The sequence below is a fragment of the Heterodontus francisci genome, chromosome 36, assembly GCF_036365525.1.
Source record: "Heterodontus francisci isolate sHetFra1 chromosome 36, sHetFra1.hap1, whole genome shotgun sequence".
Taxonomy (NCBI): domain Eukaryota; kingdom Metazoa; phylum Chordata; class Chondrichthyes; order Heterodontiformes; family Heterodontidae; genus Heterodontus; species Heterodontus francisci.
The window spans coordinates 27,554,755-27,579,722 of record NC_090406.1 but is presented as its reverse complement, the minus strand read 5'-3'; the positions used below and the strand labels follow the sequence as shown (position 1 = coordinate 27,579,722).

At 43.1% G+C, this 24,968-nt stretch overlaps 1 protein-coding gene across 1 annotated transcript; it reads right to left on the bottom strand.

Moving 5' to 3' along the window:
• Window positions 1–11,975: 11,975 nt before the first annotated feature.
• LOC137351685 (uncharacterized) lies at window positions 11,976–12,712 on the bottom strand. The gene is made up of 2 exons (XM_068016390.1): window positions 12,698–12,712; window positions 11,976–12,644 (listed from the first exon to the last, which is right to left on the bottom strand). Exons 1-2 carry the CDS (start codon window positions 12,710–12,712, stop codon window positions 11,976–11,978), a joined length of 684 nt encoding a protein of 227 aa, XP_067872491.1.
• Window positions 12,713–24,968: the final 12,256 nt, after the last annotated feature.

The following is a 24,968-nucleotide window of genomic DNA, read 5'->3' as shown; positions in this document are numbered from 1 at the left end:
CACAATCTGGTGTGCACACCATATACTCAAGCAGCTGATGGAGGCTGTGACAGCTGAGTCCACCAACACCAGGAGGACTGTGGGAGGCCAGGGCCGACAAGGGAGTCAAAGGTTATCGGGGGAGGTCAGGAAAGCGGGGTTAAGGCCACAATCAGATCAGCCATGATCTTATTGAATGGCGGAGCAAATTTTTTTGTTCACTAATAAATGTGTGATGTGACAAGGCATGAAGTTCTCTTGCATCTCTTGTGGGCCGCTGAGACTACAGGAGCACCCTGGCTCCGTCAAAGGGTGTGATGGGTGGGACCACAGTCAATGCATTCCCCATGCTACAGTCTAATGTCTTACTGGGTGCAGGTAAATGGCAATATCAATGAAGGCGGCAGCAACAGGGCTGCAGAGTGTTGATTGCATGGATCTGTCACTGATCATTTGAATCGTGCCTGTATTAACACCTCCCAAGCCTCCCTTGCACATATCTCATGATACTTTGCCTGTGGTCCCTGGGGTTCTTCAGCATCCTGCACTTGGGCATCATCATCCTCCATCTCCTCATCGATGGAGAAGGCATCGCGCTCCACAATATCCTCATTTTCCAATTGCTATCCCCTCTGTAGCTTCAGGTTTTGCAGTGCACAGCACACCACAATGATGCGTGAGACCTTTGCTGGGGAATACTGAAGGGCTCCACCACATCTATCTAGACATCTGAACCACATCTTCAAAAGCCCTATGGCCTGCTTGATGGTCGCTCCAGTTATGCCCTGGCAGGTGTTGTACCTCTCCACTGCAGTAAGGCTAGGGGTTCTCATAGGCATCAGTATCCACAGCTTCAATGGCCACCCAGTAGCCATCCTTGAAGGTGCGCGGGCAGTCTAAAAAGGTCTGGCACCTGGCTCAGACTTAGTTCATAGGCACGTGGCTGCTTCCCGGGAACAGTGCACACACCTGCAGGAAGTGCTTGTGGTGGTCTCAGACCAGTTAGTTGTACATTGATCAAGTGGAAGCCCTTCCTTGTTGATGAAGTCTGATGGTTGGCCCATGGGAGCCTTCATGGCCAGTTGCATGCAGTTGATCACACCTTACACCTGGGGAATCCCACTATGGCCCCAAATCCTATGGCCATCTCAGCCTGACTGTCTAGATTGGTATGAAAGCGCACGTAATGGCTGGCCCTCTTGAAGATGTCATTGGGACCATCTTGTTGCAGAGATGAGCCACAGATGCGGAGATCCCACTTATATTTCCAGTGGATCCCTGAAATGATCCTGAGGGATAGAAATTCAGTGCCACGGTGATCTTCAGCTCTACAGGCATTGGGTGCCCACCACTTCCCATGAAGCTCAGCTCATCCTCCAACATGGCACTCTGGAGAAGCAGAGTCTTCGGCGACACTGCTGTTCTGTTATCTGACTGTAGCTAGCTGAGCCTCATATGGTAGACCGTCTATGGTGGCGAACCTCTTCACACACAAGGCTGGTTGTGTGCCCCTCTGTATCTTTGTCCTGTGTTCCCCCCATGAGGCTAGCCCTCCTGCTGCCCCTCTGGTTGATGCTGCCCGGCTGCCTGTGGCTGCAGCTCTCTCCCTCTCTGATGCATCTCCTCACTGGAGGAACCAAAACCTGAGTGAATGAGGCCCATGGTGTGTGGATTCACTCAGTCTTCACAGTCTCTTACCCTCCCCCTCCCTCCCACTTTATCCACATAGGTGCCAGCTTCAAGATGCGCTCTGGCTGTATGTCTCCGCAGTTATGGCAACTTTTCCCCTTCTCCTGATTGCCAGTGCCAATCCCCACGTTGTTCCACCTTCCCTGCCGAGCCCCACTAGGTTTCACGATGACTGCTGTTTATAGTTAGAACTGACCTCCTGCTAGCTCACCATCTCCTTATACCTTATGAGGCTCTGAAGCCCGTGGTTCCTGTACACTCTTGGAAAATCTGAAAGCCCTGGTAAAATTGAAGTTAATTGCCTGTTTAACAGACTTAATTACCTTCCTGCCATGTGTGAGCGTGAGGTCCTCCTGTCATGCTGACCATCCTTGGGAATATCCAGTTGCAACATGAAGATGTCGGGCTTCCGTCCTGATGCCTTCTCTCCCGATATTCAGACCCCTCCTGCCTCCCATCCCAACCCTAATAGAGTGGGAATATTCAGCCTAATGTTTTAATTACCACTTTTTTGACAGTTCTCTTTGAAATGATCAAATACACTGAAGGGCTTCTGTTTTCAAATGCTCTGAGTTAAGTAGAAGTTTTCAAATTTTTATCCTTTATTTTCTTTTCAGTGATTTTTAGCTGTTTTTGAAAAATCAGAAATAATTACTTTTGAGAAATAAAAACTGAAACTGAGATTATAATCTGGTACCCTTATGCTAAATCAAATTGAAAGTTGAATCATTCTCAGTAACGTGTATACATATTTTGGAATTTTATTCAAGTCCTTAATTGTCATATCCTTCAAAAATACAACTTAAAAATAGATTCAATGAAAGTTTTGGAAGTTTGGTTATTTCTGCTCCAAGAAAACCTTTTTAAGAATTGTCCTAAAGTATTCTCTTGAAATTTTTGCAGCCTTTAATTCATTTGCATGTTGCTCTATGGTGCAACTTTGCCATCTACTGCTTAACATTAGAATATTTTTTGCCAGAGTTTTTCATCATTCATAATTTTTGTTAATTTTTTTCCTGCTAACCCAGGTGAAGGATGTCAATACTCGGAATAGAGCACTTTTCCTTTTTCTGCATGTAGTGTCTGCATCAAGCACTTTGAAGTCTGGTGTAACATTGGTCAGATGAAGGGTAATGGCTTTCTCTGATTTTCTCAATATCAATTCCTCAACTTCAGAGCACCCTCTATTGGAGTAATAATTTTTTTGCACTTCTCACACCAACTATCCCCATGGCTTCTCTGAGTAAATATAATCATGTAGTGTCAATTTAATACAAGTAGGGAGGCTTTCATCCCACACTTGTTGCATTTTAACATTTACTATTGAGTCAAAAGCAAATGTGAATGTGAAATAATCCATAAAATTGAAGTTGAATCAATTTTTCTAATTGAAACATGAATAATTTACCTTTGTTATGAGGGTTTACTTTTTTAAAAACTTAATCTATATTTTAAATAAAAGGGAAAAGGATTTCATGGATGATGGAATCTTAAAGAAGCTAAACTTTGGGTGTTTTTCTTAAAAGGAAGGTCAACAGAAAGTTGACCAGTACACACGTCTTACTGGAAAGCATCTGATTTCAAGTTAACACAGCGGGGCGTTGTGTTTTGACCTGAAGAGCTATTTGCTTATTGACAAGTCAATAAGAGTGGAGTGCTGACTTAGGGCTGCATTAGAGTGCTAAAGTGGGACTTTTGTGACTGAGGGTAATTAAGGGTTAGTTTTATCGAAAGTCTAGTCTTTCTTTTATTTAGCAAATAAACTTAACAGTTGCTGTTTGGGCTGGAGAAGGTGAGTTTTAGACCAGCTTTAAACAGAGTTCACTCAGGCTCTGCTTGCAGCTGCACCTTGTTAATTAGATAACTGGCTTAAACCAGTTTTAAGGGGCTAGAGTCAGACAGTATAAAAGTGGGCCATCTTATAGTGCTGACTTAATTTGCACTGGAGTGCTGACTTGGGGCTGCATTAGAGTGCTAAAGTGGGAGTTTTGTGACTGAGGGAGTTTGGTGAGGAGGGAGCGAGGAGCTCCTTTCATTTCCTACCTGTCCTCAAAGAGCTTGAGGGGAGCCGAGAGTTTCCAAAGAGCACAGCTGACTGGTGAGTAAGTCCTGGTGGGTATTTTTCAAACTGGATTGAATTGTAAGTCATTGTTTTAGCAAGACTTAGTTGATTTATTTATTTTTTATTATAACAGTCTTCTAAAGTTTTAAATTTAAAGGGTTTAGTCATGGCAGGAGGGCTTAAAGCCATGGTTTGCTCTTCTTGCTGCATGTGGGAATCCAGGAACATTTCCAGTCCCCAGGACCAGCATCTGTGCAGGAAGTGTGTCCAGCTGCAGCTCCTGGAAGCTCGGGTTTCAGAACTGGAACGGCGGCCGGAAACACGGTGGAGCATCCGCGAGTCTGAGAGCATCGTGCATAGCACATTTAGAGAGGTGGTCACACCGCAGCTGAAAGGACTTGAGGAAGGAAGGGAATGGGTAACCACCAGGCAGTCCAAGAGAAACAGGAAAGTAGTTCAGGAGTCCCCTGGGGTCCTGCTTGCAAACCGGTATTCCATTTTGGAGGCTGGTGCGGCTGGTTCCTCCAGGGAGTGCGGACAGAGCCAAGCTTCTGGCACCACAAGCAGCCTGTCTGTACAGGAAGGGGGAAAGAGAGGAACAGCAATAGTAATAGGGGATTCTATAGTCAGGGGAACAGATAGGCGCTACTGTGGCCGTCAACGTGACTCCAGGATGGTGTGTTGCCTCCCTGGTGTCAGGGTCCAGGATGTCACTGAACGGCTGCAGGGCATCCTGAAGGGGGAGGGTGATAAGGCAGAGGTCATGGTACATGTTGGTACCAATGACATAGGGAGAAAGAGGGATGAGGTCTTGCATCAAGAATTCAGGGAGTTAGGTAGTAGTCTAAAAAGCAGGACCTCTCGGGTTGTGATCTCTGGATTACTCCCAGTGCCACGTGCTAGCGAGTATAGAAATAGGAGAATAGCACAGATGAATGCGTAGCTTAACAGTTGGTGCAGGAGGGAGGGTTTTAGATTCCTGGACCACTGGGACCGTTTCTTGGGAAGATGGGACCTGTACAAGCGGGATGGTCTACATCTGAACCAGAGGGGGACTAACATCCTTGCTGGCGGGTTTGTTAGTGCTGTTGGGAGGAGTTTAAACTAATTTGGCAGGGGGAGGGGACGCAGACTTCTAGCAGAATAGGGACACAGCTAAACACAGGAAAGCAAACAAGTCAGAGGGAATACAGCGGAAGTAAGTTTCAAGGGAGTAAGACCAGGATGGATAGCCTCTACTTTAATGCCAAGAGTTTTACAGTTAAAACGGATGAGTTAAGGGCAAGGACTGACACGTGGAATTGTGATATAGTAGCTATCACAGAGACATGGTTGAGGGAGGGGGAGGATTGGCAGCTCAATATCCCGGGATATAGAATCTTCAGACAAGGCAGAGGAGGGGGCATTGCAATATTAGTTAAGGAGTCAGTTACTGCAGTAAGGAGAGATGATACCTTGGAGGGGTCATCAAATGAAGCTTTATGTGTAGAGTTTAGGAATAAAAAAGGGACAGCCACATTGCTAGGTGTTTATTATAGACCCCCAGATAGTCAGCGGGAAATTGAGGAGCAAATATGTGCGCAATTCGCAGAGGTGTGTAAAAATAATAATAGGATAATTATATTAGGTGATTTCAACTTTCCCAACATTAATTGGGATAGTCATCGTGTTAAGGGCTTAGATGGAGTGGAGTTCTTAAAATGTATACAGGAGAAATTTTTAGCTCAATATGTAGAGGATCCAACAAGGGAGGGTGCAGTGCTGGACCTAATTGAAGCCGGACAGATGGTTGATGTGTTGGTGGGGGTGCATTTTGGTGATAGCGACCACAACATGGTACAATTTAAGCTTGTTATGGAGAAAGAAATAGACAAGTTGCAAAAAAAGGTTATTTAGTAAAATAAGGAAGGATCTGGCCAAGGTAGACTGGATAGAGTTACTTGTCGGGAAATCTACAGAAGAGCAGTGGGGGGCATTCAAAAAGGAAATGGGGAGGGTACAGGCCCAACATGTTCCCTCATAGGTAATAGGTAGGAGCAACAAGCCCAGAGACCCATGGATGACCAGAAACATTCAGGGTACGATGAGAAGGAAAAGAGAGGCTTTTAGCAAATACAAGGAGAGCAAATCAACAGAAGCATTAGTGGAGTACAGAAAGTGTAGGATGGAGCTTAAGAAAGCAATTAGGAGAGCAAAGAGGGGATATGAGAAAGTTCTGGCTGGTCAAAGTAGGGAAAATCCCAAGATATTCTATAAGTATATCAATGTTCCGCTTAATTGAAAGGTCAGTTACAAGGGGACACAAGTTTATGGTGAGGGGCAGGAGGTTTAAGGGGGATTTGAGGAAGAACTTTTTTTACCCAGAGGGTGGTGACGGTCTGGAATGCACTGCCTGGGAGGGTGGTAGAGGTGGGTTGCCTCACATCCTTTAAGAAGTACCTGATGAGCACTTGGCACGTCATAACATTCAAGGCTATGGGCCAAGTGCTGGCAAATGGGATTCGGTAGACTGGTCAGGTGTTTTAATGCATCGGTACAGACTCGATGGGCCGAAGGGCCTCTTCTGCACTGTATTATTCTGTGATTCTGTGAAGTCAGGATTTATGGCTGTCATAGGACTTGCCTCTGGAAAGGCTTTTGTTTCATTTTACCTGTTAAAAAAGCCAGAGGGTGTTTGGCCAAGAGCAGTTGGAGTCTGCTTATTGACCTGCCAGGAGAACAGAAGAAAATCCAGACAGCTGATATCTTTCTCTCTTTGAGGAATCCCTGCTCTTGAAAAGTAAATCCTGCACCAAGTTGTACTGTTGCCTCCTGTATTTGAAGAAATCCTGAATGTTTGCAGAAACCTTACATCTTTGAAAGAATTTTGCATCGAATGTGAGAACTGAAACCTTTGTTGCTGCACCCCTGATGTAAGAGCTATGTAAAGCATTCTGTGCTGAATCTCTTTGAATGTCTACCCAAATAGACCATCAACATCACCTGGAAAGAACTGTTCCAGGAAGATTCCTAATGGCAGCCACCTATTCGCCTTTGGGACACCTTGCCAAAACAAAGGACTTCCATATCTTCTCTTCAGTCTGTTATTATTTATTCCTTCTATTTCTTTGTAATAGCTGTAAACAAAAATCCTTTCTTTTCCCAGTATGTGAGTGTGTGTGTGAGGGCTAGGATAAAATAAGGGGCTTTAATATTTCCATTTATGCATATGTTTTACTTCATCATTGGTTCAGACTTGGTTTATAATAAACAGATAATTTAGTTAAAATGGAAATACTCAGCAGGTCTGGTAGCATCTGTGGAGAGAGAAGCAGAGTTAACGTTTCAGTTCAGTGACCCTTCTTCAAATAATTTAGTTGTTTATTCAAGAAACCCTGGTTGGTGTGCTTTAATTTGGGGACAAATAGAGTATCTGATGGACTGTTTCAGTAAGTGGGAAAATTTAAATATATGTTGTGACCTGTGGAGAAGTGGGACTGAATTAACAGTGCACTCCCCCCACCTCAGTTGTAACATCTTACAACCTACCACAGCAGTGAATGAACAACATTTTCCTTCTGAAGCAGGCTAGACTTATGACTTTTACACAGAAATCCCGCACTTCTCCACGTTTGCAACCATGAAACCGTTACCTTACCTAAAAAGACTCAGAGGATCAAAACTCTGCTACATGGTGTGACATTATGATAATATAAGGTCAGGAATTCCACTGAACAGTACCAGCATGAACTGGGAAATGAGAGAACTGTCGAATGTTAATGTCAATTCTATGATCTGGAGACTGGAGAATGGAGAAGAATGCAAGTGTGAACTGGGGAGGGAGAATGAGGGAAGGATTCTCCTGTGAACCACAAAGAAAGGAGAACGGGAGAAGAGTTCCAACAGCAAAAGAGAACAGTCTGTGTAATATTATTATCAAAATTTCTGCTTATCCAGTCCTGGTTGTCAGAAAAGCAGCATGCTGAATCTGAGGCAATGGAGGAGTCGAGAGAGGTGATGGTGAGGTCGAATTCGGTGTCATCAGTGTACATAAAACCTGATGCTATGTTTTCAGATGATGTTGCCCCTTGGCTATATGTGAATAAGAAATAGGAAGGGGTCAAAGATAGATCATTGGGGAATTGACAAGTGGTAGTGCCATATTAATCACTCCCTGCACCTTGGAAAACTCAGTAAACTGGAAAAAATCCAACCCTGGGCTCTCTAGAGAGAGTGATGTACTTACGGTGAATGAACCAATGTATTGCAGCCTGGCTAATGTTGGCTATATTGCCTGTCGTCACCACCCCCCCCCCCCCCCCCCCCAACTCCCACCCACCCCAGAACTTTCCCTTTCCTGAAAGTAAAAAAGTTTATGCCATTATCACGTGCAATTCACAAGGCCTGTACCTGTCCTGTACCATGGCTCCAAGTAAGCTTGCAGGATGTCATTTAGTTTCCACAAAATCCTCCTGGATAAACATGAATCTCTAGACACATTGCTCCACTGTAGCTGCTGCAGGAACAGAAATGCAGGTGGAAGGGTACAAGCAGGTTGGTGACCTCATTCTTTCTGTGTTGTTTTTGTTTCTTGTCAAGAAGGAGAACTTGGAGTAAATCTTCATCTTTTCCTCCTTGTATGCTGCATTTAAGTGGGTACACAATGGCCCAATCTTTCAGGAGTGACGGACAGGATTCTTGCAGTACTCTCCAGCACCCAAACCAATTAGTTCAAAAAATTCAAATCCATTACTGTTGGTCTCGAACCCTGGAATCCTGCTTCAAGAAAAGATAGAAAAGCCAAAAACTCACTCAAGAAGTAGTTACAAAATCTTAGACTCTGAGCAGCTGATAGAAGTAAACGAGGCACCTTGTACCTCAAATGCTCATGTGTTTTGTGATGAAGTTCCTGATGTGGATAGTGGAAATGTGAGTGATCATGATACACTTAACAGAGCTATTGCATTCAAAGACTAAATGCCCAGGGTGGGTACTCAGGTGACATATATTCCACAATTACCCAGTGAATGGAGGATACGACAATTGCAGAATAAGCTACTGGCAAGTTTAAATATTGGTTGAATGTTCGGGATGATGGACAAGAAGCGAGGTCCATGAACTGGCAGAATGGGGTGAAAGAAAGTGCAGTGCGAGTACTGATAGTGGGTCCGGAAGTGACTCTTGTGTCAGAAAAACAATCATGTACCAGGGATGGACCCTCTGATTGTGCAAAAGGGAGATCTCACAGTAGTAACCCCAACAGACATAAAAGTGTAAGTAAAGGCCTAGCTTCTATAGATTAGATGATGAAATAAAGACTACAGAAACAGTCTTGGAACAGAACTAGAAGCAGAAGTCCTCATGATTGTTAAGTTTTGGTGGCTGCCAATAAACTTGGAGTAAAACTAATAAGAGAGGCAAAACAAAGGGAATTAGATGGTTGGGGAGAGTTTGGAGTTTATTCTGAGGTACCAGATAAAAGGCAACCAGCTTTGTCACATAGGTGGATTTGTGTTGAAAAAATCCTTGCAAATGGGACTTATAAGGCTAAAGTGAGTTGCTGGGGGTTTCGAAGAGTGACTGGGTGATACAGATGTTAAAGTGGACTCTCCCACAGCTGGAAAAGTAATCATAAAGTCTTTTTTGCCCTTTTGGCCACATATTCATGGGAGTGTAGATTAATTGACATAAAAGCTGCATTTCATCAGAGTGATACTTTTAAGAGAGAAGTGTTGCTGAAATGGCCCAAAGAGGCAGCAGATGCAGGAAGAAAACTATAGAAACTAAATACATCTTTGGCCTGAATGATCATCCAGGGTGTGGTATTTTTCGGTGAGCTCTGTTTTCCTGAAAACAGGTTGTGTTCAACTAAAAGCAGATTCCAGTCTTTTATTGATGTCATAAAGGAAATCTTTCTGGTATCTTCATGATGCATGTTGATGATTTCTTATGGGATGGTACTATGATGAGAAATATGTTAATAAAATTAGAGTTGAATTTAATATTGGGATCTGTCTTGTGGGGCTTTTAAATATTAAGCAGAGTAGGTCTGGAATAACCTTAAATCAACAAACCTATTTAGAATGTTACCCCCATCCTGGTTAATCATACTCAGTCATCACAGAAAAATGATGTTATATCTAAAGAAAAGACAGAGTAATTGCTCTGAAGCTTGCTTGGTCAGTTGAACTGGTTGTGTAGTCAGATGAGACTTGATCCTCGTTTTTTTTTGTATTGGAGTTAAGTACTTCAATGAAACACCCTGTAGTTGAGAATGTTTTGAGGACAAATGAAACATTAAAAAAAATAAATCTGGAGAAATGCGTTCTTAAATTCCCATCATTAGGTTACCCCAAAAACACAAAACCAGTCATTTTTAGTGATGCTTCACAAGCTAATCTTTCTGATGGGTGTTCTAGTGCAGCTAGTTTCATAATATTTCTTATGGGTGAGAATAGGAAATGTTGTCCTTTACTTGGGAAGCTAAGAAAATAAAAAGGATTGTTAAAAGTTCTTTGATTGTTGAAACACTGGTTCTTATGGATTTAGTGAATATGAGATTCTATTTGTCAAAAATTTCAGTGAGATTCTGTATAGTGGGTGTACTGAAGATAATATATCCATTGAATGTTATGTAGATAATCGTTCATTGTACATTGATAATGTACACTACAAAAACTGTGAGTGAGAAGAGGTTATGAATTGATCTTGCTGGCTGGAAACAAATGCTGGCGAGAAAGGAAATCTCTAAAATGAAAAGGGTGGATGCAAGTCATCAACTGTCAAACTGTTTTACAAAAAGAAATGCATATGCAAAGACATTGCTACGTGTACTAGAGGAAGGGCATCTTGCAATGTAATGCTTTGTACAGAATATGGGGAATTTTGATTTAATTTGTTTTGAAATTTTGGTTGTACATATAGACTCAATTTTTTATTTAAAGAGAGAGAAGGAAGTCTTAATTGCAGATTAATTGTACTTATTTAATTGTATATTGCAGGTGGTGGGCATTAATTGGGATTCACTTGTGTCCCTATAAATAGACAGACTGAAACTATGGTTGCTGGGTTAGGAGGTGTATGCTTGTAATGTGTAACATTAACATATAACATTCCAGACTCAACATTGAGTTCAAATCATAACCACTCCTCCCATGCTTTGGGACAGCAGCTGTTGGTAAAGATTCTGTTATTGTCATTTACATCTCCTCTAGATCCATCATTTGTTTCTTGTTCCATTACCCCATTCCCTTTTGCCTTGCACCAACATCCCTTTTGTCATTCAATCTCTCCTGCCTTCCACATTATCACAGACCTTACCTTTTGGTCTTACTTCCCCTCACCCCTTTCCTAGCCTCTGTAGTTGCTTAAAACTTGTTGCATCTATTGTTTTCCAGTTGCGATGAAAGGTTCATTTTGCTTCTTTCTCCACAGATGCTGCCTGACCTGCTGAGTATTTCCAGTATTTTCTGGTTTTATAGAAGTTAGCACATGCCTCTTTATGGCCTGTTACAGGTAGACATCAAACCATGGATGATATATGAGTGTATGTTCTCATGCCCAGCCTCTAAGAAATACCATGCAGCAGTTATTCGCTCAGCCTCATAGTTTTCTCATTGGCAATTTAATAGACATTTTCTACAGCATAATGGAAGGATTTACACAGCACAATTCACAGGGTGCTATCTAAAATCAAGCTCTAGACATCAAACTCCATTGATGGATACATGGCTTACCTATTACTACTTAATATAGATAATCAAATATGGCTATTACACAAAGATAAATGCCCGTGATGAGGTCATGCTCTTTCAGGAAGCTAAGTGACAGGTGACAGGAACACTCCCGACAGTCATTTACTATTGCCACAAATGCAACCTCAGAGTCTGGTTCTTAATCTTGCTCATGTGGCAAATGAAAAATATGAAATGCATGCTTAGGAGTTCTGAATCATGCAGTAGACCATCACCTTAACTCGATTTTGATTTTGTTGTCATTGAAGAGAGACGATAAAGACCAGAGCACCTTTCACCCCTTCTCAGTTCTCTCCTGATGAATTGTGTCAAAGTTCAAGTTGGCTTGGTGGTAAAGTGAACAAGTTTTCTTTTGGAATAGGTGAAAAAACACACCACTGATAACAGTTGTAATACTATTTATTGCTTTTACTGACTTTTTGTATCTAGCACTGCAGTTTTGTATTTTTTTCAAGAATGAACCAACCACCTCTTTCTCAAATATCACTGCACAACGGCAGAGCAAACCAATCTCAGTAGCACCTACGATGCACAATGAATGGTCCTCGTTCTTTATAATCTTCCTGGCGAACCCACAAAGACTGGAAGGCGTGTAGTGAGGCCAATATGGACCCGCCAATCCAGACAGCATATTTCCTCTCCGGTACGGCGTGGATATTGGTTTTGGTGTCTTTGGGAACCAAAGCAAAAATTTCTCTGCAAAACCGAGAATAAAAGCCCTCAAACATTGTCGACCCCCCACTCAACAGAACATTATCGTACATGAGTTGCTGAACCTGGGGTTGAGCTTTTTTCAAACTGTTGATGGTTATTATGTGAATACCTTCTTGGTTTGATCCCATGACTGATGGCTTGAAGAGTGCCTCCGGACATTTCATTCTTTCCTTTCCAATGGTAATGACATGACCATCAGGGAGCTCATAGTCAACTAGATACTCCTGATCAGACAAATTAGTCTCTTTTTCCTGATCAACAGCTACATAACAACATTTCTGCTTGATGTCTTCGACTATGTACCTGCCTTTCTCATGAAATGCGTTACCTGCCTCACTGAGCAACTTTATTAGGTAAGTAGTGAGATCGTGGCCGCCCAAATCCATTCGACTGATTCCATCAGGCATGTTGTAGCCGTCATGAACGGGAACAGCATGGGTCACACCATCACCAGAATCTACCACCAACCCCGTGGTTTTCCCATAAGAATATACAGCCAACACTGACTGGTAAGAGACGTGCATGGCAGGGACATTGAAACGCTCGAACAAAAGTTCCGCGATCTTCTCTCTGTTAGTAGTGGGACAGAGAGGAGGGTCTGAGATTAGGATTGCGTGTTCCTCGGGAGAAACCTTCAGATCCTCATAAAATACATGCCGAAGGAGATCTTCTGCTGCTGTCCAGTCCACAATAATTCCTTGTCGGGTTGGCCGAACTAGTTTGAGGTCGGGTTCGGTTGAGACCGTTTTACCCACAACGATCTGGTTACGTTTACTCTTTCCTCTCGGGTATCCTACCACTGACCCAACCAGTGACTGGGGCATTGGATCACCGGCATAACCCACTTTACAGTTCCCCGATCCAATGTCCACTACCAGTGCTCCAGTTCTCAGAACTGAGATTCTGGGTTGTGACCCAGAGTCTGGCTTATCTTTAGGTTTGACATCCTTAATCGTTCCGGGTAATGAGGGCGGTCTTGATATTTTCGCCTTTTCCACAGTGCGAGACGGCGGCCGTTGAATTTTCTGTAACATTTTCGAAGTCTTCGAAGAACAACCAGGCCGGTATGTTGTGTTTGATAGCCGGGATATCAATTTAGTAAAGCACTAGGGGTGAAATTTGTTAAATCCACCCCTGCACAGTGGGACATCATAGTCACATTTTACTTCATCAATTATGACGGTGGTGAGATGCAACTTGCAACTCAGGCACTTCTGGCAAAATTTGCTATCATTATATTTATACCTTTGAAATTGTTTATTTTAATTTTACCTTTAGACTGTCAGAGCATCCTTAAAGTGCGATGATAATTTAAATGCGTGTGCACATGAACTATGGTTAGCTGTGTAGAAAGTGTTGTGTACAGACTATCTAAATCAACACCCTCTTCACACCATTCAAAGAAGATACTGTTGTCAAACATTAAAGTGGAATTTGTAAAGTAAAAAGTATTTAGCCTCACGTGCCTGGTGTAATCTTTGACCTTGCCCTGACAACCTTTAACCTTACAGCTTCTCTACTCGTTACCCATAAAGTAAATCCAAAGAGAAAGTTATTATTTTTCCGGAAAATATAAGCATATTGACCTGAAATGTAAAAGTCCTGCCATTAACTGCTTCATCTTTCTCTGTAGTCTTGGCTAGGCTGAAGTTCCCCTTATCTCTAACCACTTTTATTTTTCTTCCACCGGATCTTTTTTGGGATCTCTGTCTTGTTTATTGCCATGCTGTAGGCATGTTAGTAACACAAGATAAAGATATCCAGTGGAAAAAGGTTATGGAACTGGAGTCAGAAAAGAAAAAGAGAATATCAGTCCATCACATTCATGTGTTTTTTCATTTTGACTAGAAATAGGCAGTTATTATTCTTATTACAACTTTTTTGTTGACTTAAGATTTATGGAAAAATGCATTTAAGCAAAGAAATAATCATTGTGGGTTTAAATAATTTAGTTGATCCTGAAATTGTTCTGAAATTTTTAAAAGAGCAGTATTAGGAATGATGCTGCATTTTGTTAAACAAAAGTCCTAAACCCAAAACATACAGGTGTAATTTGGATCTCCGACTGTCTCATTTGTACCTAGTTAGTTTTGATTTTTGACTTGCCTGCCATTCCAGGGGGCATAATTTGGGAGCTTCATTACTTTATACAAATTGGAATTAAGTGAGGTACATTACAAAGTCAATGCAATTTCTGACCTTTCTATCTGACTGACACCAACTACATCCTACTTCCATACCAATGGTATGAATTCTGAACCAGCTGTTTCCCAAGGTACTATACAACAGAAGCATCATCTGTTCATTTTTGTATTCCAGCCCTCCTTGAGATAAAGGTCAACATTCCATTAGCTTTTTTTGAATACTTTTTTTTAACCTCTGTACCAGCCTTTAGTGTACATGAAGATCTAAATCCCTTTTCTCTTTCACAGCTCCTGGTCTCTCATTAAGAAAATATTTTGTCTTTCATGTATTGACCTCCCAATATTGAACTTCATCTGCTATAGTTTTTCCCTGCTCACTTAATTTATGTTCTTTTGTATCTTCCTGTTTCCATCTACAGAACTTACTGTCCTAACTTTGTGTCAATTGCAAACTTGTAGATGTAACTCTTGCTTCCTTGAGCAAAGTAATTAATATATAGTAAAAAGCTGAAATCCCAATAGAGATTCCTGGGAAGCACCACTTGTCACAATCTGTCAATCAGAAACTGTTACATACATAGGAACATATGAATTAGGAGCGGGAGTAGGCCACTCAGCCATTCAAGCCTGCTCCGCCATTCAATAACTTCATGGCTGAACTGATTACTCCACATTTCCACCAACCCCCAATAACCTTCCACCCCCTTGCTTATCAAGAATCTATCTACCACTGCCCTAAAAATATTCAAAGACTCTGCTTCCACTGCCTTTTGAGGAAGAGAATTCCAAACACTCACGACCCTCTGAGAAAAAAATTCTCCTCATTGCTGTCTTAAATGGGCGACCCCTTATCTTTTTAAACAGTGACCCGAGTTCAAGATTCTCCCACAAGGGGAAACATCCTTTCCACATACTTCTTGTCAAGACCCCTCAGGATCTTATATGTTTCAATCAAGTTGCCTCTTACTCTTCTAAATTCCAGCGGATACAAGCCTAGCCTGTCCAATCTTTCCTCGTAAGACAGCCCGCCCATTCCAGGTATTAGTCTGGTAAACCTTCTTTGTACTGCCTCCAACGCATTTATATCCTTCCTTAAATAAGGAGACCAATACTGTACACAGTACTCCAGATTTGGTCTCACCAATGCCCTGTATAGCTGAAGCATAACCTCCCTATTTTTGTATTCAATTCCCTTTGCGATAAATGATAACATTCTATTAGCGTTCATAATTATGTGGTGTACCTGCATACTAACCTTTTGTGATTCATGCACTAGGACACTCAGATTCCTCTGCATCTCAGAGCTCCGCAATCTCTCACCATTTAGATAATATGCCTCTTTTTCATTCTTCCTGCCAAAGTGGACAATATCCCACTTTCCCACATTATACTCCATTTGCCAGGTCTTTGTCCATTCATTTAACCTAGCTATATCCATTTGTAGCCCCCTTGTGTCCTCTTCATAAGTTACTTTCCTACCTATCTTTGTGTCATCAACAAATTTAGCAACCATATCTTCGATCCCTTCAACTAAGTCATTTATATAAATTGTAAAATGTTGAGGGCCCAGCACAGATCCCTGTGGCACACCACTCGTTACATCTTGCCAACCGGAAAATGACCCATTTATGCCTACTCTCTATTTCCTGTTAAATCCATGCCAATATATTACCCCCTACACCATGAGCTTTTATTTTCTGCAATAACCTTTGATGTGGCACCTTATCAAATGTCTTCTGGAAATCTAAGTATAATACATCCACTGGTTCCCCTTTATCCACAGCACATGTAAAAATTGGTTAAACATGATTTCCCTTTCACAAAACCATGTTGACTCTGCCTAATTACCTTGAATTTTTCTAAATGCCCTGCTATACCATCTTTAATAATAGCTTCTAACATTTTCCCTAACACAGATGTTAAGCTAACTGGCCTGTAATTTCCTGCTCTCTGTCTCCCTCCCTTTTTGAATAAAGGCGTTACATTCGCTATTTTCCAATCAAACAGAACCTTCCCCGAATCTAGGGAATTTTGGAAAATTAAAACTAACGCATCAACCATCTCACTAGCCACTTCTTTTAACAATTTAGAATGAAGTCCATCAGGTCCTGGGGACTTGTCAGCCCGCAGCTCCAGCAATTTGTTCAGTACCACTGCCCTGGTGATTGTAATTTTCTGGAGATCCTCCCTCCCTTCCATTTCCTGACTTACAGCTAATACTGGGATGTTACTTGTGTCCTCAATAGTGAAGACCAATGCAAAATATCTGTTCAATTCATTTGCCATCTCCTCATTATCCATTATTAATTCCCCAGACTCACTTTCTATAGGACCAACACTCACTTTGTTAACTCTTTTCTTTTTAAAATATCTTTAGAAACTCTTACGATCTGTCCTTATATTTCTAGCTAGCTTTCTCTTAACTCTAATTTCACCTTCCTTATCAATCTTTTAGTCATTCTTTGCTGTGTTTTATGTTCTGTCCAATCTTCTGACCTGCCTCCCAACTTTGCACAATTATAGGCTTTTTCTTTCAAGTTTGATACTATCTTTAACTGTTTTAGTTAACCACGGGTGACAGGTCCCACCCTTGGAATTTTTCTTTCTTGTTGAAATATATCTATTCTGTGTATTCTGAAATATCCCCTTAAATGTCTGCCATTGCATCTCTATTGACTTATCCCTTAACCTGATTTGCCAGTTCACTTTTGCTAGCTCTGCTTTCATGCCCTCATAATTGCCCTTATTTAAGTTTAAAATACTCTCTCCCTCAAACTGAATGTAACATTCAATCATATTATGATTGCTGCTACCTAGGGGCACCTTAACTATGAGGTCATTAATTAATCCTATCTCATTGCACAATACCAAGTCTAGTATCGCTCGCTCTCTGGTTGGCTCCAGAACGTATTGTTCCAAGAAGTACATAGAATGTTTTCGGGATAATTTTCAGTTCATCTGTTTTGTTTCGAATGATATGTGCATTCAGATACAGAGCCTTTAGTTTTATCCTTTTATTATTTTTGTAACCTCTAGCCTTATCTGTTGATTTACTCCTAGATGTGTACACCCTGTCCCTTCCTGTCACAGTCTGTTTATCATTTCCCATATTAATACCTTTCTCTCTTGACTTGTCTCTAGTCTTTGATTTACCATATCTTTCCAAATTTGTTCCCTTGCCCCATCGTTCAGTTTAAAATCCTCTCTACTTCTCTAGTTATGCAGCTCACTAGAACACCGGCCCCAGCATGGTTCAGGTGTAGACCGTTCCAACGGTACAGCCACTACTTTCCCCGTTACTGGTGCTAGTGCCCCACGAACCGGAACCCACTTCTATCACAGCAGTCTTTGAGCCACACATTAATTTCTCTAACCTTATTTGCTCTATGCCAATTTGCACATGCCTTTGAGATACTGCTTCTTAATTTGGTGCCTAGTTCCTCATACTGACTATGCAGAACCTCTTTCCTTATCCTGCCTATATCTTTGGTACCTAGATAGACCACGACGACTGGATCCTCCCCCTCCCACTGTAAGTTCCTCTCCAGCCCTGAGCAGATGTCCTGAATCCTGACACCGGGCAGGCAACACAGCCATCTGGACTCTCACTCTTTGCTGCAAAGAACAGTGTCAATCCCCCTAACCATACTGTCCCCCACTACTACTACATTCCTTTTTTCTCCCTCCACTTGAATGGCTTCCTGTATCATGGTGCCATGGTCAGGTTGCTCATCCACCCTGCAACCCCCACTCTCATCCAAACAAGCTGAAAGAACTTCAAACCTGTTGGGCAATTGCAAAGGTTGAGGCTCCTGCACTCCTGCCCTTTGGATCCCCGTACCTGCGTCAGCTGCAGCCACACTCTCCTGTCCCTGACCACTGACCAAATCAGAAGACCCTATCCTAAGGGGTGTGACCACCTCCTGGTAACTTTCCCCCTCCCTGATGTGTCGCAGTGTCTGCAACGGACTCCAGTTCAATGACTCTGAGCTGAAGCTCTTCGAGCCACAAACACTTACTGCAGATGTGTTTGCCCTGAATCACACTGGCATCCAGGAGCTCCGACATGCTGCAGCCGTGACACGTCACCTGTCCTGCCATCCTTAATGTGTTTTAATTAACTCCATAATTATTTTATTCAATTATTTATTTTATTTTCCTTTTTTATATATATTTTATTAAGCTTACCACTAGTTCCTTTACTATTTTAAGCATTAGGATCAGGATGGACCTTAATCAGTTACTAGATCTTCACCAAACAGGTAGCTTCTTCCCAAACTAATCACCTACCTGCTTGCTTGTGATGTTTGATGCTCTGTTTGATTTAAATTAAATTAAATTAAATTAAAAGCTTACCTGTATACTCACCCCAGCGGCTGTCTGTTTCCCTGCTCTCTCTGTTGATTGTGACATCACTTTGATGGCACTTTTCGATTTTTTCCCTGCTCCACTCCTGCTGCTCCCGCTGTGCTTCTCTCTCTCACTCACTCTGTCTCCGGTCTCCGACTCTGGGCTTTTGGCATGCTTTTTAAACCTCTGTTCTCTTGATCCCTACTCTCTAATACCCATCTCCCAACCAATTCCTAACTGTTACGACCAGGTAAGAAAGGAGGTCTAGGGTTCCCTCTCCTTCTTCACCTGGTCTTAGCCTAACTTGGTTTAATTTTAAATACACCATGTTTTTAGCTCCCCCTTGGTGAATCCTTGTTCACTGCTTTCCAATTGTAAGGCAAGGAAACCAGCCAAACAGGTTTTCTTAGGTTTAAAGAAGAAAGGTTGAACTTTATTAAACTTAAACTCTAATTCAGTTAACGCCTACGGATACATGGCACGCCCACATTAGCATGCACACGTGACACACATGCAGATAGCAACAGAAAAGAGTAGAAGAAATAAGGTGGAAAAGTTTGAGTGAATATCTGAAGATGATTTGGTGACTGTTCTTAGAGCTCGCTGTAGAGTCCTTGATTGTAGGGAGGTCATGCTTTTCATAGGGCCCAATATTCTTCTTAAACCTTGTTCTGTGTAGGCGACTTTTCTCTCTTAAGGTTCATGTGTCTTCAGTGAGTTTGGAGTTCCGTGAGAAAGAGATGGGAGCAGGCAGAAGAGGTCTTCTCAGCCCAGGAGCAGTCTTTTTTCCTCAAGCTGTTTGTACAATTCAAAAGAACTGAGGTTGCCCAGTAGATTAGTCATGTGACTAGCTGGTTTGAGCATGTCTGTGTGTGTGGATTCTCTTGTCTTAGCCGACCCTAGAATGTCTCTTCTAACACACAATACCTAGTGATCAAAGTCCATTTTAGGATAAATGGATAAGGGAATAGCCCTTTTACTCCACAATCACTGTGTGTTAGTATGCAAATGTTTTTTCAGCCAAGTGTCTAGTGATTGTTTTTAACAAGACCTTTCTTCACTCCAGCAACAGCTTAAAATCAATGTTCATATGAAAAAATTAATATGCCTTATTCTCAGCAGGTGGGGGTCTGTAAGACACCTCCACACCCACTGGAATGAAATGCGATTTGAGAAAAGCATTAAAAAAGGGTCGAGAGAGAAAATGTAAGATACAAAAAAAACATGCATCTCTCATTCATTCACATTCATTCATAAATCCTAAGACTTATTACAGCCTGTCTTTTCTTGGTGCCAGTGTTGCTCTAACCTGCCCTTTTTCGCATCCAAAAAACAAGTGGTTCTTTGGGGAGGTTTTTCTTCGGTTTGCCCATTCCCATGACTGCCTAGAGTATTTATTCCTATTGAGGTCTGAAAAAGTGTAGAGGGTTGCGGGGGGGTGGGGGGGGGGGGTGGGGGGCGGGGGGAGGGGTGTTAGTTTTAATTAGCCCTATGTTGAAATTTTTTTTCTCAGGAGAGTCAATAGTGGGCGGGTCTATCCTGAACTCTCTTTCAGTACTTTGCTGAGTCATGCAAAGGCTTTTGACTTTAGGGGGAGGGGTGGTTCTCTTTTTTTTTGGACTGTAGGGGATTCTTTGCTAATCTCCCCTTTGTCCTCTGGGATATTCCTACCTGCAGGCATTTGTGCAGACTCTACTGCACTTCCCTGTGGCACTTCAACTCGGTGAGGCATCACCCTCACTGCTTCTCTGCCCCCTAGAGGTCCTTCTTTGTCTCTGCAGGTTCCTGTAAATGCTGTTAGCAACTCTGATGGGGTGCTTCTAGTGTCTGCATTAACATAGGAGGATGTGGGGTCTAATTTTTTTCAATCATTTCAGGGTTGGCTGACCGGACAGTAGGGGTTTTCATCCTGGATTTTTCCAAGACATTTTTTAACCTGCCCTCGGTCCCTTTCCCCTCGTTCCTTTCTAACCTGTTGTCAGCCTGGTGCCTGCCTGTCCTCTTTTGTTCTTGGCAGGGGTCCCTTACAGTTCACCAGCCCTCTCCTGGAGGGTCCCCAAACACTGATACAGGACTTAGGGGTGCAGATTTCACTGGAGGTTGGGGTTTCCTCTCTACTGGCACATGTGGCAACTCCTACAGTACTCCACCATATCTTTGTGAAGTTTGGGCCAGTCAAACCGCTGTCTTATGCGGGCTTTGGTTTTTCTTATACCGGTATGTACAGCCACTGTAGTCTCATGGGCCCTTCTTAATATTTCTCTCTGACTCCACTAACTGGTGAGCTACTGCCCACTCCTTGCTCTCAGGTCCGTGAGGAGAACTCCATTTCCTCATCAGTACCTCATTCTTTAAGTAGTAGCTATCAGGGACTCCCTCTGCTTCCCTTTCAGCCTGGGAAGCCTGTGCTAACTCTCGCAATATTGGGTCAGCTCGCTGAGCCTCAGCTAAGGAAAATCCATTTGATTCATTCCCTGGATCTCCTAACTTCCCAAAGAAAGTCTCAGACAGACAGACCTGGTCATCTGCCTGCAGTGCCAATTCAGTGTCCTCTGGGGGAGCTGGCTTGATCATGGCCTGATCCAGTACACGTTCAGGGAAACTTCAGGCGTCCGTCTCCTGCCATTGCCCTGTCTCTCTGACCTCCTGCGGTCTACCTTTCATTGCTGGGGGGTGGGGGTGGGGGCCACCACCTTCACCCCACCAGATCATTACCTAGGAGCAGGTCAACCCCATCCACAGGCAAACTAGGAACAATCCTCACAGTCACCGGTCCCGAAACTAGGTCGCACTCTAGGTGCACCCGGTATACAGGTACAGGCATACACTGCCCTCCATTACCATTCACCATCATTCTGGTGTTCACTGCACTCTCTGGGGGAAAGGTCAGACCTTTTCCCAGTAAAAGGGATCGAGTGGCCCCTGGGTCCCTGTGAAGTTTTGCGACTGAGGGTAATTAAGAGTTAGTTTTATCTAAAGTCTGGTGTTTTATTTAGCAAATTAACTTAACAGTTGCTGTTTGGGTTGGAGAAGGTGAGTTTTAGACCAGCTTTAAACAGAGTTCACTCAGGCTCTGCTTGCAGCTGCACCTTGTTAATTAGATATCTGGCTGAAACCAGTTTTCAGGGGCTAGAGTCAGACAGTATAAAAGTGGGCCATCTTATAGTGCTGACTTAATTTGCACTGGAGTGCTGACTTGGGGCTGCATTAGAGTACTAAAGTGGGAGTTTTGTGACTGAGGGAGTTTGGTGAGGAGGGAGCGAGGAGCTCCTTTCATTTCCTACCTGTCCTCAAAGAGCTTGAGGGGAGCCGAGAGTTTCCAAAGAGCAAAGCTGACTGGTGAGTAAGTCCTGGTGGGTATTTTTCAAACTGGATTGAATTGTAAGTCATTGTTTTAGCAAGACTTAGGTGATTTATTTTTTTATTATAACAGTCTTCTAAAGTTTTAAATTTAAAGGGTTTAGTCATGGCAGGACAGCTTAAAGCCATGGTTTGCTCTTCTTGCTGCATGTGGGAATCCAGGAACATTTCCAGTCCCCAGGACCAGCATGTGTGCAGGAAGTGTGTCCAGTTGCAGCTCCTGGAAGCTCGGGTTTCAGAGCTGGAACAGCAGCTGGAAACACTGTGGAGCATCTGCGAGTCTGAGAGCATCGTGGATAGCATGCTTAGAGAGGTGGTCACATTGCAGCTGAAGGGACTTGAGGAAGGAAGGGAATGGGTGACCACCAGGCAGTCCAAGAGAAACAGGAAGGTAGTTCAGGAGTTCCCTGGGGTCCCGCTTGCAAATCGGTATTCCATTTTGGAGGCTGATGAGGCTGGTTCCTCCAGGGATTGCGGACAGAGCCAAGCTTCTGGCACCACAAGCAGCCTGTCTGCACATGAAGGGGGAAAGAGAGGAAGAGCAATAGTAATAGGGGATTCTATAGTCAGGGGAACAGATAGGCGCTACTGTGGCTGTCAACGTGACTCCAGGATGGTGTGTTGCCTCCCTGGTGCCAGGGTCCGGGATGTCACTGAACGGATGCAGGGCATCCTGAAGGGGGAGGGTGATAAGACAGAGGTCATGGTACATGTTGGTACCAATGACATAGGGAGAAAGAGGGATGAGGTCTTGCATCAAGAATTCAGGGAGTTAGGCAATAGAATAAAAAGCAGGACCTCTAGGATTGTAATCTCTGGATTACTCCCAGTGCCACGTGCCAGCGAATATAGAAATAGGAGAATAGCACAGATGAATGCGTAGCTTAACAGTTGGTGCAGGAGGGAAGGTTTTAGATTCCTGGACCACTGGGAACGTTTCTGGGGAAGGTGGGACCTGTACAAGGGGGACGGTCTACATCTGAACCAGAGGGGGACTAACATCCTTGCTGGCGGGTTTGCTAGTGCTGTTGGGAGGAGTTTAAACTAATTTGGCAGGGGGAGGGGACGCAGACTCCTAGCAGAATAGGGACACAGCTAAATACAGGAAAGCAAATAAGTCAGAGGGAATACAGTGGAAGTAAGTTTCAAGGGAGTAAGACCAGGATGGAGGGCCTCTACTTTAATGCCAGGAGTATTACAGGTAAAACGGATGAGTTAAGGGCAAGGATGGACACGTGGAATTGTGATGTAGTAGCCATCACGGAGACATGGTTGAGGGAGGGGCAGGATTGGCAGCTCAATATTCCGGGATATAGAATCTTCAGGTGAGACGGAGGATGGGGTAAAAGAGGAAGGGGCATTGCAATATTAGTTAAGGAGTCAGTTACTGCAGTAAGGAGAGATGATATCTTGAGGGGGCATCAAATGAAGCTTTATGGGTAGAGTGTAGGAATAAAAAAGGGACAGCCACATTGTTAGGTGTTTATTATAGACCCCCAGATAGTCAGCGGGAAATTGAGGAGCAAATATGTGCGCAATTCGCAGAGGTGTGTAAAAATAATAATAGGGTAATTATATTAGGTGATTTCAACTTTCCCAACATTAATTGGGATAGTCATCGTGTTAAGGGCTTAGATGGAGTGGAGTTCTTAAAATGCATACAAGAGAACTTTTTAGCTCAATGTGCAGAGGATCCAACAAGGGAGGGTGCAGTGCTGGACCTAATTCTGGGGAATGAAGCCGGACAGATGGTTGATGTGTTGGTGGGGGTGCATTTTGGTGATAGCGACCACAACATGGTACAATTTAAGCTTGTTATGGAGAAAGAAATAGACAAGTTGCAAAAAAAGGTTATTTAGTAAAATAAGGAAGGATCTGGCCAAGGTAGACTGGATAGAGTTACTTGTCGGGAAATCTACAGAAGAGCAGTGGGGGGCATTCAAAAAGGCAATGGGGAAGGTACAGGCCCAACATGTTCCCTCTCGGGTAATAGGTAGGAGCAACAAGCCCAGAGAACCATGGATGACCAGAAACATTCAGGGTACGATGAGAAGAAAAAGAGAGGCTTTTAGCAAATACAAGGAGAGCAAATCAACAGAAGCATTAGTGGAGTACAGAAAGTGTAGGATGGAGCTTAAGAAAGCAATTAGGAGAGCAAAGAGGGGATATGAGAAAGCTCTGGCTGGTCAAAGTAGGGAGAATTCCAAGATATTCTATAAGTATATCAATGGGAAGAGGATAACCAGGGAAAGAGTAGGACCCATTAGGGAACAAGGGGGAAATCTGTGGGTGGAGCCAGAGGACATTGGTAAGGTGTTGAACGAATACTTCACATCTGTCTTCACCCAAAAGAGTGAGGATGCAGATATGGAACTGAGAGAGAGAGACCGTGAGGTTCTTGAGAAAAATTGTCATAGGGAGTGACAAGGTATTGGAGGTTTTGGCAGGCTTAAAAGTGGACAAAACTCCAGGTCTAGACGATTTGTGTCCCAGGATGCTGTGGGAGGCGAGGGTGGAGATTGCAGGGGCTCTGACCCAAATTTTTAATTCCTCTCTGGCCACGGGGGAGGTGCCAGAGGACTGGAGAACAGCCAATACGGTCCCACTATTTAAGAAAGGTTGTAGAGATAAGCCAGGGAATGACAGACCAGCAAGTCTCACGTCAGTGGTAGGGAAACTATTGGAGAAAATTCTGAAGGAGAGAATCTATCTCCACTTGGAGAGGCAAAATTTGATTAGGAATAGTCAGCATGACTTTGTCAGAGGGAGGTCATGCCGAACAAATTTCATTGAATTTTTTGAGCATGTGACCAGGTGTGTAGATGAGGGTAGTGCAGTTGATGTAGTTTACATGGATTTCAGCAAAGCCTTTGACAAGGTCCCACATGGGAGACTTATCAAGAAAGAAAATGCACATGGGCTACAGGGTAACTTGAT